Here is a 13,049-nt window from a genome sequence, read left to right on the forward strand (position 1 = left end):
CAGCCAGCAAGCTCTATCTCTGCCCGGATCTCTCGTCTCTCCGGGCCTGGCACTGAAAAGAGACAGCGTCTCCCCGCGCAGTCCCCAGCCTCTTGTTTGTTTGCTGCGTCAGAGCCGTGGGCACGTTTTTGCTAATTTTGTGGCTGCCTTTATCAAACGGGGATTCACGGGCGCTTTATCCCCGATAAGTGGATTAGTCTGTGCGCTAAACAAGACGGAGTCGGACTCGGGCGCTGCTCCGGAGAAGGTATTTGTTTTGCAAAGAATGAGCTGCGTTCCCTGCCCCGTGCAGGTGAGGCGGGCAGGGCGCCGGGTAGCTGGAGGCCCTCGGTGCTCTTCCTGGCTGGGGGAGCCCTGATTCGTGGGAACTCCAGGCAGCACAGGCACAGAGTTGAGGGGAGGCTGGGTCCCAGGAGGACGGCCCCTGGGTCCCTCTGGGAGGGGAGCGGGGAGCCCTGCCTTCAGGCCAGCTACCTGGTATACGTGGGCTCCTGTGGAGAATGTGACCTACCTGGGCAGCAGCTTCCTCCTCCCCATGGCCACCCATCCTCCACCTCGCCCTTCCTTCCCCCTTCCCTTCCTCCTGGCCTTTTACATCCTTCTGGTTTCCTTTCCTCCTCCCTCAGACACCAGCAAATGCCAAAGAAGGCACACGAGGCGATTCTGGTTCCACCCTGGGCTTCACAAACTTCTCTCCAAAGTAGCCCTGACAATAAAAGCGGAGTGTGTTCCCCTGGGCCCCGGGGGTGGGGATCACACAGACTGTGGTGGAGTATCTTTAAAAGGCATGCTCACTTTGCATTCTTGGCCACAGTGGAGCCATATTTGTGGGTCGTAGTAATGAAGTACATTAGCATCGGGTCCAGGTGATTCTGCAGGAAGCGGCGCCCTGTTTAGCTCGTGAGTTTGCATGGCACCTGCTGTCCCAGCATCACGGATGCCGGGACGAGGGAGGAGGCAAGGATGGCTGGACATCTGCAGCGCAAGTGACCAAGAGGGGAATGAAATCAGAGGCAGAGACAGGAAGTGCAGGAGGACCCGGATGGGGGTGGATGCGTGGAGGTCAAGGCCAAGAGGTCAGGGCAGAGATGTGGGTGTCAGAGGCATCTCTCCACAGGGACCCAGAGCTGGAAGAAGGTGCTCAGGGAGGAGGGAGAGAGAGAGGCTGGGAGGAGGCTTGGTCGAACTGTCCCCCCTCCCCATGGGGACCCAAATGTTTTCTTTTCCCCTCACATGTTTAACGAGCGGCCAGGATCTGGAGGTCCCAGCTCTGTGCGGCAGCCAGAATCCGGCCGAGGGTGAGAGGGGGAAGCCGAGACTCGATGGGAAGGCGAGGACGGCGCAGAGCGTTCGGGTCCCCAGCTGGTCCTTAGCAGCGCCTGTCCTCCCCGAGCTGCCTCCAGCTGAGTGTCATTTGGCTATTTATTTACATGTAATTACTGCTATGAGGTGCAGATATTAACGCTGTCAAGAGCAATTTGCTCTGACATTTTTCACTCTCGCAGCGCCCCCGCCACACTCGACGGAGCCCAGGGCTCTCCCTGCTCCGGCTGCTGCGCACGGGGTGGCTGGGCGGGAACCACCCAGCCGGCAAGGAGTGGTGTCGGGCGAGCGTACCGGCTCCTCTGCAAACTCATTCAGCTTCGAAATTGAATTTGGTTCGGGAGAGGGCTGGCTGGGCCCGACTCCACCCGCCTGGGCTGGCTCAAGGCCTCCCGCCCTGCCTTCCTCCGAGAACACGGGGCAGGGGCTGGGCTGGTTGGGGCAGGGGCCCTTGTCTGAGGCTGGCAGAGGGCGGCTGGTGAAGAGGATGGAGGGCCATTGTCAGAGGCGAGAGTGCACACAGCTTCAACATGGCCATGGCACAAGGTCAGGCGTGGCAGCTGGAACCCTCTCAACCCTGTTTCCTGGTCCCCCCACAAGAAAATCAGGCAGTTCTAACTTTGGGGGGCATTATCGCCATTGACAGCTATACCCACCCAACAAAGAAGCTTCCCTATGGAGCCAGCCACACGTCTTAGCCAGCCCGCGGTGGATGATGCCACGGGGGCAGGGCAGGTGCTGAGCTGGCCCCGCAGTGGGTCTTGTAGGTAGCTGCTAGAAAGAGAATTAACTTTGGAGTTACACCTTCTGAGTTCAAATCCTAGCCTACTACTTCCTAAATAATTTGTAGACTTGGGCAAATTATTTACCTCCCCAGAGCCATTTTCTGATCTCTAACATGGAGCAGCCAGTACCCCCATTTTACCGAATCAAGGACAATTGAATGCTGGCCTTTTCCTGAACTTATCAGAAGGCGTCAACACAAGCTTTGCACACAGCTCTGCCATCATTGCCACCTGATGGTGATGCTATCTGGCCACAGACTCAGCCACAGAAAGGCACTGGGGGTGATAAAATGTACCCGAATTTCAGAAAGATTACAATCGCATCCTTAGGACAGCTGTGGTAAGGAGTGAATGGCGGTGCTACCTGCGCATAGTAGGTATTTGGCACATACTAGGCACTTAGGCATGAGAGGTTATGATCATTTTTTCAAGCCTTTTGATAATGGGGGGCCATTTTCTGGAAGAGGAAACTGAGGCTCATCCATTCATTCCACTGAGAGGACTTTGCTGCCGGGAGAGGGCCAGCAGGGCTCGAGCCATCGTGGCTGCGGGTCCCTAACGCATTGTGATATGTGCCAGCTTGTCCGCCCAGGTACTAACGAGGCCTGCCTGCCACCCCTCACTCCCTGCCACGGCCAATCTGCGTTCCCATCTCCGGCAATTACTGAGGGGGAGCCCCCCCTCCAGGCCAGGGAGCCAAGAGCCCAGGCCTCCCCCTCCTCCTTCCCCTCCTCCTCCTCCTCTCCCAACCTGGGCCTGGCCAGTCCAGGAGGCCCCCTCCCCACCCCTCCCAGCCCTCCAGGCTCCCCCTCCTCCCTCAGCTCAGCCAATTAGGCCCCTGACACCTGGAGCCGCTGACAAACTGTTTCTGTCACTTGCTCTCTGTCTTTCATTAGGGGCCGCAGAGGAGGGGGAGCGGGAGGGGAGGGGGAGGAGATGGGATCTTTCATGCTTAGTAAGGCCAAATACATTAATTACAAAACGGCCATTTGCCGCGTGAAAGTGTGCTAATTAAATTTATGCAATCATTATCTTTAAATAGTCATATCTTTCCCAGCGATCGGCCCCTTCCTTCTCCAGCCCCGCCGCCGCTGCCGCTCTCAGCAGAGTCACACTAATCCCTCGGCCGCCATTATCGCGCCATCAGAGCCGGTCTCTGAATCCCACCGCACCCCGCCTGCTCCAGTGCCCGCCAGGGGCCAGGAGCCCTCAGACCCATCCTGGCATGAACACTTCAGATCAGGCCAACCCAGGATGCTCCCCGGAAGTGGGGGGGGGGGGGGGCAAATCCAGGCCCCCTCCAATATTTCCAGACATTTCTAGATGTTTCCAGATATTTGGAGATTGACATCTTGTAGACCAAGCATTGGAAGTTGGAAGTGTATGTGTGTGTGTGTGTGTGAGAGAGAGAGAGAGAGAGAGAGAGGGACTTTAGCTTCTGGGACAATGAGTGGGAAGTCATTGTTGCCCCTCACTTCCTCACGGTCTTTAGCTAAAACCTCCAAGGACCCTGTGGTGGGGAGGAGACTCTGAGATTCACTGAGACGGAGGTGGGGGGGTGAGGGGTTGGGGGTGTGAGTATGCCACGGGTCCCTCCATTATTCTTTTCATTCAACCAACTCTGTACCAGGCCCTGCACTGGGGATCAACAGATAGATTCATTCATTCACTCAGTAATTCGCTCAACAAATGTTTGTTGGTCACCTACTATGTGCCAGGCGCTAGGAATAGGCTACCAAGTCAGCCCCAGCAGCTTCTGGCCAGATCCAGGGTCAGGGTGGGTCTGTGCCAAGGGCAGGAGGTGGGGCTGCAAGTTTTCTCCGGATGAGGTCCAAACCCCACACTTGACAGCCTTCATTGGCTTAGCCTTTCAGAGTCGCTGCCTCCACACACTAGGAGGTTCTTACCAGAGTCTTGGCTGAATCCTTTCTCTGCAGGATTCCTCTTTAACCTCACATAGCCAGTCCCACGAGCCTGTTCGGGTCTGGCCTATGGGGCTCCCAGGTGGAGGAAGAGGTAACCTGGCAGTGGGGGGCGGGGCCCCTCCTGGTCAGAGATGCCAGTCAGTGACCAGGTGCTTCCCAGGTGCCCTCTGAGCTTCTGAGGGCCCAGGCCTCAGCGTGTGGCCTCGGTGAGGTCACCTGGAGGGACCGACAGGACACGCGGCCACACACATGTGAAGTACACACACATACATGCATGGCAAGACTCACACATAATCACACACATGGACACAAAGTCACACACAGTATTTATACACATGCACACAGACTCACAAGCACACATACAAAATTCACATATGGAATACACAATACTCCCATGTGCATATGCATGCATGCACACCTACACTCATTTCTCACACACATGACATTCCCACAGGCACCCACACAGTATACACACACACACACACACACACACACACCAGAGCCCTCTGTGGCAGTGAAAACCACAGCCAGGGCAGGTGTATTGGACTAGAAGTCAGAGGTCAAGAGTTCTTGCCCCAAAGCTGCCATGCATCCCCTAGGAAATTCTGGGCAAGCCTCAGTTTCCTCATCTGAAAAATGGACTAACAATGCTTCATAGTCATAAGGCTTCAGGGGAAATGCTTTGGAAACGAAGAGGCTGCGCTTGTGCAAGAGAATGACAGCAGCAGACGTTGAAGAGCCTTCCTGAAAGGCTGGGTGGTGACAGAGGAGAGGAGGACGGGAGTCCGGGGGCTGAGAGGGGAGTTTGCTGGCCGCACCTGGGCATCAGCTCTCCTGGGGGTGGGGGCTGCTGTATGGGATGTGGACGGTGGAGGAGTGGAGTGAGAGGGCCATGAGCAGAGAGATGGAAGGGGAAGGCGGGTGGAAACAGGGAGACCTGCAGGAAATCTTGTTTGGAAGCTCAAAGTCAGCACCCGAAACCCATTACCGCTGTCCACAGGAGGCAGGGAGAGCGGAGGGGCCCAGATCCTCTTAGCAGAGAATTGAGCAGGAGAGAGGGGGAGTGGGGTGGTCGGCTGCCCGGGTGGGTGATTTCTCGCTTGCACTAATCCCAGCGTGGAGCTGGGACAGGCAGCAGAACGGGCGGCGGAGTGTGTGTGGGGGGTGTGGGGTGTCTGTTGGGAGCTGGAGGAGGGGGCATAGAGGCACGGGCTCGCCTTAGTGAGCTGGCATCACGGAGCTGTGAGGCTGCGGTGTACACACATGTGTGTGCGACTCCGCCCGTGTGTGCATCCGTGAAGTGTGTGGATGGCATGGAGCCCAGCGGTGCGTGCATGTGTGTGTGTGTGTGCGTGCGTGCTGTTTCCATGTGCATCACTCTTCGTATGTTCGTGTGCATTCCAGTCTGAGAGTCTGTGTGTATTCTGCATGTGTGCTGTGTCTCCGCCCCGGGCATGGACGCGCAGTGGGGTTGTGTGTGTGTAGCAGTAACAGCGCTGATGTGAGAGCAGTAGCTCTCAAACTCGGCTGCACATGAGAGTGAAATGGAAAGAGCTTTAAAGATGTCTGGTGCCCAGACCCCTGAGATCAACCAATCCGAATCTCTAAGGGGCGAGGTCCGGGCATCAGCATTTTGAAAGACTCCTCAAGTGATTCCCACAGGCAGCCGCGGTGAAGAAGCAGTGACTAAACAGACAAACCCCGGAGCAGCCCTTCCCCCTGCTCAGCCCTTCGCCGGCCCCGTGGAGTCCATTTGGACATAGAGGTGGACTCCAGGCCCTTAGGGGCCAGAGCGAGTCTCGAGCTGGGCTGTCCCAGCCGGGGGGGACCGTCTGGGTCCAATAAAGACATATTTCACTCAGTTCCATTCCTGGCAAGCTGCGCCCTTGCCTTCTTCTCTCCTCCCGTGGAAGCCGAGGGGATGAATTAGAGGGTGGGCCAGGGCTGCTCTCAGATGTGCGGCTTAGAGATAAATGTGCTCTGTGTGCCACACCAGCAGGTCCTCCTGGAGCCGAGCCTGAGACTGGTGGGGATGGGGGTGGCAGTTGTGGGCTGGGTCCTGCTCAGCTGCCGTGGTTTCCCCGAGTGCAAGTCACTGCCCTTCTGGAACCTTAGTTTCCCGTCTGAAAATGCAGCGATCTCCAGGGCGCCTCCCAGGTGTGCTCCGGGGTGTGCGCATGTGAAATGTACTGACGAGTTTGAGCAAAGTAGTGGCGAAGGGTTTTCACGCTGGTTTAATGGGGTTTTGATGAAAAGCTATTTGGCCATCAGATGAGGGGTTTTTGAGTCGCCTCTGCTTCCTGGATTCAGGTGTGGGTCCCTGTGGAGGTGCGGCGGGCCGGCCTGTGTGGTGTGTGAGTTCTGACCCTCACTACATCGCGACTGGAGACTTTAAGGTTCACCGTCAGGGTCCTGTGTCGTTGGATGCCACCCCCTCACTATAGATGAGTGTATTCAGGCCAAAGAAGGGGTGTGGCTTGTCCAAGAGACACCCACCTGGGCCCCTTTCCAGAGAGAGCACAGGTGCAGCTTCTGCCTGGAGGCAGAGTCATTCTCTGGCCAGAAAGCACCCACTGTGCCAGGCCCCTTGAGGAAGAAGGGGTGGAAAACAACATGGTCCCCAACAGGGGGCGGTCCCCTGAGTCTGTCCTCAAGTGGCCATTTCTCCTTTGAGCCAGGTCCCTTCTGAAGCGGGTGGGAGAGGAGGGGGAGAGTTTGCATTTACTGAGAATCGGTGATGTGCCAGGTACTGACTTAATGTGCATTTACTCATGTAATCCTTACAGTAACCCTACGGGTACTGTAATTATCATTCCCATTATACAGATGGGCAAACTGAGGCTCAGATGGTTAAAAGAAATTGCCCAGGGTCACAGCTAGTCAGCAGCAGAGCAAGGATGCTCATGCAGACATTCTGGCCCCTGGTGCTTCTGGGCAGCCCCGCAGAACACTGATTGGCAGGTGCCTTTGGTGAAACCGCCGTCTGGTCCTCTTCTGGCGTTGCGAGGTGGGGCTGCCCACCTGCCCGCTGTCTGAGTGGTCCTTGGCCTCATTCCAGTCCATCTCATCTCCAGGTCCAATGTCCTGACCTCATCGGTCTCAGCCCTGCCCCTCCCTCTCCCCTCTGCTTCCTGCTGAGGCCCCCACTCATCCACCCGAACCGGCCAAGGAGCCCCGATGATGGTGATCACCCCTTCTAATTGCAGCCTCGCTCCCAAAGCCACGTTCGGTTATCACAGAGGGTGCAGATCTCACAGCTCAGCCTCCTCGGTCCCAGGCCCTCCGGGCCAGCTCAGGAACGGAGGGAATTAATTACATTTTTCCCATCCCCTTCTTTTAAAGTAGGGGAGCGCCGGCAAGTCCCGGGGGCGGGGGCGGTGAGCAGAGGATGTGGAAGGGGGGTTGGCATGGGGCTCCCTCGGCTCCCACCCCCCAAAACCTGCAAGCCAGCGGCGGAAGGGGGGTGAGGCCGGCCCCTTATTGATTTAGTCTGGTGGAGGCTGGGACTGATTTAGAGCAGAGGGAGAGGAAGGGGCTGGGGGCGGGTGGGGGGCTCTGGCCGGTTGCGGGGGGGAGAGGAAGGGATGGCTGTCACTCAGCCTGACGGACAGCCGGGAGATTTGCCTTCAGATAAAACCTTACAGATGTGGAGGTCGGTATTGATTTTGAGTTAGTAACGGTAACGTACCAAGAAGTAATACATTAGTGAAAGCAAGGTCACTGGGAAAAAGTAAAACCCACCAGGGAGAGGCCTGAACATTCTTGAGGGGGGTGGTAGATTACCGCATCAGACCCGGACTTCCTCAAGTTCAAAAGTTTGCAGGCTCCAGACCTCGGCTAGGCCCCTAACGGTGGGCAAACACTTTCTGCTTCTGCGGGCAGAGAGGGACTCCGGGAAGGCCCTGGGCTGTGGGGCTGCCGAGGGGGCTCTCTCCATTCTCTCCAGCGCTGCCTGCTGTAGGGAAGGCACAGCCTAGAGGTCAGGGAGACCCCGGTTCAAATCCCAGCTCTGCCACTTACTGGTTGTGTTACCATAGATGCGCCTTTCTCCCTCCCCAACTGCAGAATGAGGGCCTGATAGTCTATTTCCATGAGGAGTCACTGCTCCCAACTCCCCCCTCTTCAGCTGGGTCTTTTCCTGTCTGCTTGGAAGCTGCCATGCCCAAGAGGGGGCTCAATGAGAGGGAAGCCCTTTGATCTACAGGCCTCCAGGGACTCTGGGAGAGAACAGGCAGATGCTGCCCCTCCCCCATTCACACCTACCCCAGATGTGAATTTGATTTGATGTTCCAGGGCAAATCCCATTGAACAAATCTCATTACAGTAAGAGCTCCCTGGGCTAGAGCTGATTCCGAGCTGTCTGTTACTGGCCCAGGGTCCGAGGCCTCCTGAGCCATTGGGCACCACACTAGTCCCTCTGACGGAGGATCCTGGGAGGCCTTGCAGCGCTCAGGGGCTCGGGGTTTCCTCTCACAACACCGACCTTCTTCTTATTCTTTTAACTTGCTGGGCATGTGCCCACCTCAGGGCCTTTGCACTTGCTGATGCCGCTGCCTGGAAAGCTGTCTGCTACATCTTCTCATGCCGGTTCTTTTTTGGCCTTGCTATCACCTTTTTGGGGGCGGTCTTGCCTGACTGCTCCACATACCCCTCCCTTATTTTCCTCCATAGCACTTACCAGTATTGCGAATTCTATGACTTACTTGTTTGTTGTCAGCCTCTTCATTAAACTGGCAACTCTAGGAGAGCATGGAGTTGCTAAAGCTCACTGCTGCATCTCAGGGCCTGGCACATAGTAGGTGCTCACTAAATATGCGGGATGTGACTCTGCATGAATTCCACTGGCTTCTTCTGAGCTCATAGTATGTAACGGACACAATGTAGGCACTGAGTCCGCAAAGATGGACGAAATGCAGCTTCATCCCGTCCTCAAGGAGTCACAGCGCAGTCCTCCCTCCAGCCTGGCAGGGGCAGCCCTCTGTGCAATGCTTGTGGAGTGACTAAAAGATGTCCTTAGCAAACACCACAGCTTGGTGTGGCTGGGACTTCAAGTGCAAGGAAGGAAAAGGCAGGGAGGAGTTGGGACAGGCAGGTAGCGGTCAGAGCACAAGAAACCTTTGCCCTGTTTGCCTGGAAGGCACTGAGAAGCCACCGGCGATGCGTGAGTGACGTGAGTGATATGGTCAGCTCTGAGGCGGTTCCCTGGAGGTCCCGTCCTGCAGTGTGAGTGGCTCTATGTACAGTTCCCATCTCGTCCCCAGAACACCCCCATCATCTCTCTACTCTCCCCCGCTCCCATGTCTCTTCCAGGCCTCGTAGTGATATCCAGGAGGAAGGGATTAGCTCACATGAGCTGACACACCCTCCTGAGCGGCTCCCGCCCCACCAGGGAAATGGGCGTGTGCTTCCCCTGAGCCTGAGTCTGTTCTGGGGCCCAGGCCTCCTCGGAGGAAGGGGAAGGGGTAGTGTTTGCATGGGGTGGGGAATAGGATGGCGGTGATTTTCTTAATTTAGTTGGAAAGTGAGGTCTAGGCAGGAACTTGGAAGAGAATAGGGTCTCCTAACTCCCAGGGCATCATGAGATTCCTGAGTTTTCCCAGAGAACCCCCCGCCCCCCATTCACACAGCAAATATCTCAGGTCCAGGAGGCCCCATCTCCACAGTCATAAGGCAGCAAGCACAGCCCGGTGAGGTCTGACATCCTCACACCCTCACTACGGAGACCCCCTTTTCCAGGGCCCCTCTAGCCACCACCCCAGCACCCTGTGTCCGCACCCCGCCCCCCCATGACAGAGGCCTTAGAAGCACATACAGTGCAGAGAGAATCGGGGAGACCTCCGCTCCCTGAAACAGTGCTGCTGCACAAAGTCGCCCCGACACCTCCCGCCCAGATTCCCCTCTCACAGTCCCGTGCCTTATGTCTTTGCCATCTCAGTGGGTGACACACCATGAAGACCCACCTAAATCCCTCCAGCTTCGGTGGAGACAGACCAGACCAGCAGGCCCATGCCCTGGCCTCTGGCTCTGGGAAGGGGTGGGGGGAGGTAAAGGACAGAAGAGAGATGCCCCAGGGCAGAGGGAGGTGTGTTGGGAGCACTGAGGGAAGAGTCAGGGATGAGGGACCCCCACCCTCGCCGGTAGCTGCTGGCTGGTCCCTGAGTAAGAGCCTCCTTGAGAGTCCGTCTCGGCATTATCAGACGAGCAGGCAGGGTCCGGCCAGCTGGACTGGCTGTGAGATCTGGGGAAGCCCCAGCCCTTCGTGGGCCTGGGTTTTGTCATCTGAGAAATGGGCGTCATAGCTCTGCCCCACACGTCTCTGTAGGCCTCTGGATCCGGGGAGTCACATAAGTTGGTGGCTGAGAGGAGGGACAGTGAGGGAGGTGGGAAGAAGAGGGTCCGAGGATGGGGCCGCTGATGCCTCAGCGCCTGCGCCGTGCCAGGCTGGGCGCAAAGCTCCCCGTGCTGGGCTCCGCTCGGCCTCCAGCGCCCTCTGAGTCAGGTTCATCGTCAGCTCTTTTCCTCGGGATGGGCTGGTCACAGAAGGTAAGGGACACACAGCCAGGAAGTAGAGGAGCTCCGTGCCTGGCCCTGGCCTGAGGGTGCAGATCCTGGCCAGGTCCCCGTGCCTATGGCAGGGACAAGTCAAAAGTGAGAAGGCAGACATTGTCAGGATGCCACAGGTCATGGCTCGGATGCACAGAGCCCACCATTTCCCAGGAGGTGGGAGGGCAAGTCAGAGAACACAGCCACATGCCCAGTGTGGATGGCAGCGGGATTCTTTATCTCGGTGTTGGGCAGGCCATCAACAAGCCTAACCCCACCTGGCACTGTGGCCTCCCTCCCAGAAGGGGTGGCATTAGCAGGAGGCTACCAGGGTCCTGGCCCTGAGGTCAGACCCACAAAGGTCTGCCTCCCACCCCCGCCCCCCCCATCCCCTGGGCTGACTAGGCGCCGTGCTCTCTCCCACTGCAGGAATCCTGCTGCCCGCACCCCCTCTCCCCGCTCTCTCCTGGACAGCTGGACACAGGTGTCACCTCCTCCAGATTCTTTCCTGGGCCCCTGGACAGCTGGGTGCCCTCCCCTGGGCTCTCACAGCCCCTGAGCTGCCTCTGTAACAACCCTCATCACTCCACATCTTGATGATCTGTTGCTAGGTGCCCCCTCCCCGAGACCCAAACACTCCCCCAGCTGAGAGCCGGAGCCATGGCTCTTCCTCCTCTGAGGTCCCAGGCTCAGCCTCAGTTTTGGGGTCAAAGTCACCTTCAGTGTGTGTTTGTTGAATGAGTAAGTGAACACATCAATGAGTTAAGTGATGAATAAGTGAACACACAACATCTTGAAGCAGAGTTTCTAGAAAGGAGCTTGCCCCTCACAGTCCGAGTTGGCAGCACTGATGGTGAGAACTGTTTGCTGAACCGACTCCTGATGGCCACAGACATCCAGGAGCTGCCGGAACCAAAGAGAGGTTCCGGGCAGGCTATGGTGTCGTGCCTTCCCAAGAGGTCACCAGGTCCTGACCAAAGTCAAGAGCATAGCACAGGATGAGAGGTGAAGCCGGACAGGCCCAGAGTCCTGCTGAAACCCCTTTGTGCTGGAAGATGGGAGCATCCCAGTCTGACGGGGGAGGCACAGGTCCCTGTCTGATAGGAGAGACATAATTAGCGTGTTTGTTCATTCATTCATGCATGCACTGTGCATTCACTTATTCAGTCAGGCCTGGGGCTAGCGCGGTGAACAGGCCCGCCTCACCCCCAGAGCTCTCAGTGGAGGACGCCTCCACGGGTCAGGACCTAACCAGAAGGAACCGCTAACCATCTTACCCTCAAGGGCAAGCCCACAGGTCAACGGATCTCCAAGCTGCAGGGACCCTTAAGGGAGAGACTGGAACAAAGGCCTGCCCATGCCAGCCTGGCATCGTCCCCGCACGCGCTTGCCTCTGTGGGGTCCTTCCAGCCCCACCCCTGCTGCTCAGCCCACACGATGGTCTCTTCCCACAGGTGATGAGCATTCTGAGCAACCCCAGCGCGGTGCCGCCACAGCCGCAGGCCGACTTCTCCATCTCCCCGCTGCACGGTGGCCTGGACTCGGCCTCCTCCATCTCGGCCAGCTGCAGCCAGCGGGCGGACTCCATCAAGCCAGGGGACAGCCTGCCCACCTCCCAGTCCTACTGCCCACCCACCTACAGCACCACCGGCTACAGCGTGGACCCCGTGGCTGGCTACCAGTACGGCCAGTACGGCCAGAGTGAGTGCCCGGCATCCGGCATCCCCCCGTCCCTGCCCCCTGCTCATTTGTAGAGAGCTGGAAGGTGGTGTTGGGGGGGAGGTGCCCATTTCACAGATGAGGAAATTGAGGTCCAGAAAGGAAGAACAGCTGTTCTAAGATGATGCTGAGCTGGGCCCCTGCTACTGCTGCTGCCTTGGAGAAAAGCTGTCCCACAGAAATAGTATCATACAAGCCACAAATGTCATTTAAAATGTCCAAGGAGCCACGTTATAAAATGTGAGAACGGCAAATTATTTTTGCTAACATATTTTATTTTACCCATTCTAGCCAAAAGATGATCATTTCAACATGTAATCCATATAAAATTATCAATGAGCTATTTTACATTCTTTTCTTTATACTGTCTTTGAAATCCAGCCCATTTTCATTCAGACGCGAAGTTTCATGGGGAACGCTAGACCCGCATTGAAATTTCACAGCCTTGGCAACTGAGAAAGTTGTAGGCTTACACACCCAAGTTGTTCCAAATCTACTGCAAAGTTTCCCGGCCACTAAACTAAATTGAATTTCGGTTTTTAAATTTCAATGAGGCAAAATCAAATCAAAATGTAAAATCTGGTTCCTCGGTGGCACTGGCCACACTTCAGGGGCTCCATCGCCGCACGTGGCTGGTGACTGCCGGTGGGACAGTGAGATGGTGGGGCTCTGCCCCTTCTGTCCCCTGGCCACAGGGACAGCTGTCCTTTGAGCTCCCTCCTCTACCTCCCTCCTCAGCCTTGGTTTCCCCAAA

At 56.9% G+C, this 13,049-nt stretch overlaps 1 protein-coding gene across 2 annotated transcripts in view; it reads left to right on the plus strand.

Annotated features, from left to right (window-relative positions):
* Positions 1 to 13,049, plus strand: part of PAX7 (paired box 7) — a 94,530-nt gene that overhangs the window by 75,181 nt on the left and 6,300 nt on the right. For both annotated transcript variants that reach the window (XM_070403147.1, XM_070403148.1), the window contains exon 8: positions 12,031 to 12,277. In XM_070403147.1, coding sequence (XP_070259248.1) covers positions 12,031 to 12,277 — 247 coding nt within the window. The remainder of the gene's footprint in view (positions 1 to 12,030; positions 12,278 to 13,049) is intronic.

This window comes from Myotis yumanensis, unplaced genomic scaffold (assembly GCF_028538775.1).
Source record: "Myotis yumanensis isolate MYYU_CA2020_CCGP unplaced genomic scaffold, mMyoYum1.0.hap1 SCAF_2, whole genome shotgun sequence".
NCBI lineage: Eukaryota > Metazoa > Chordata > Mammalia > Chiroptera > Vespertilionidae > Myotis > Myotis yumanensis.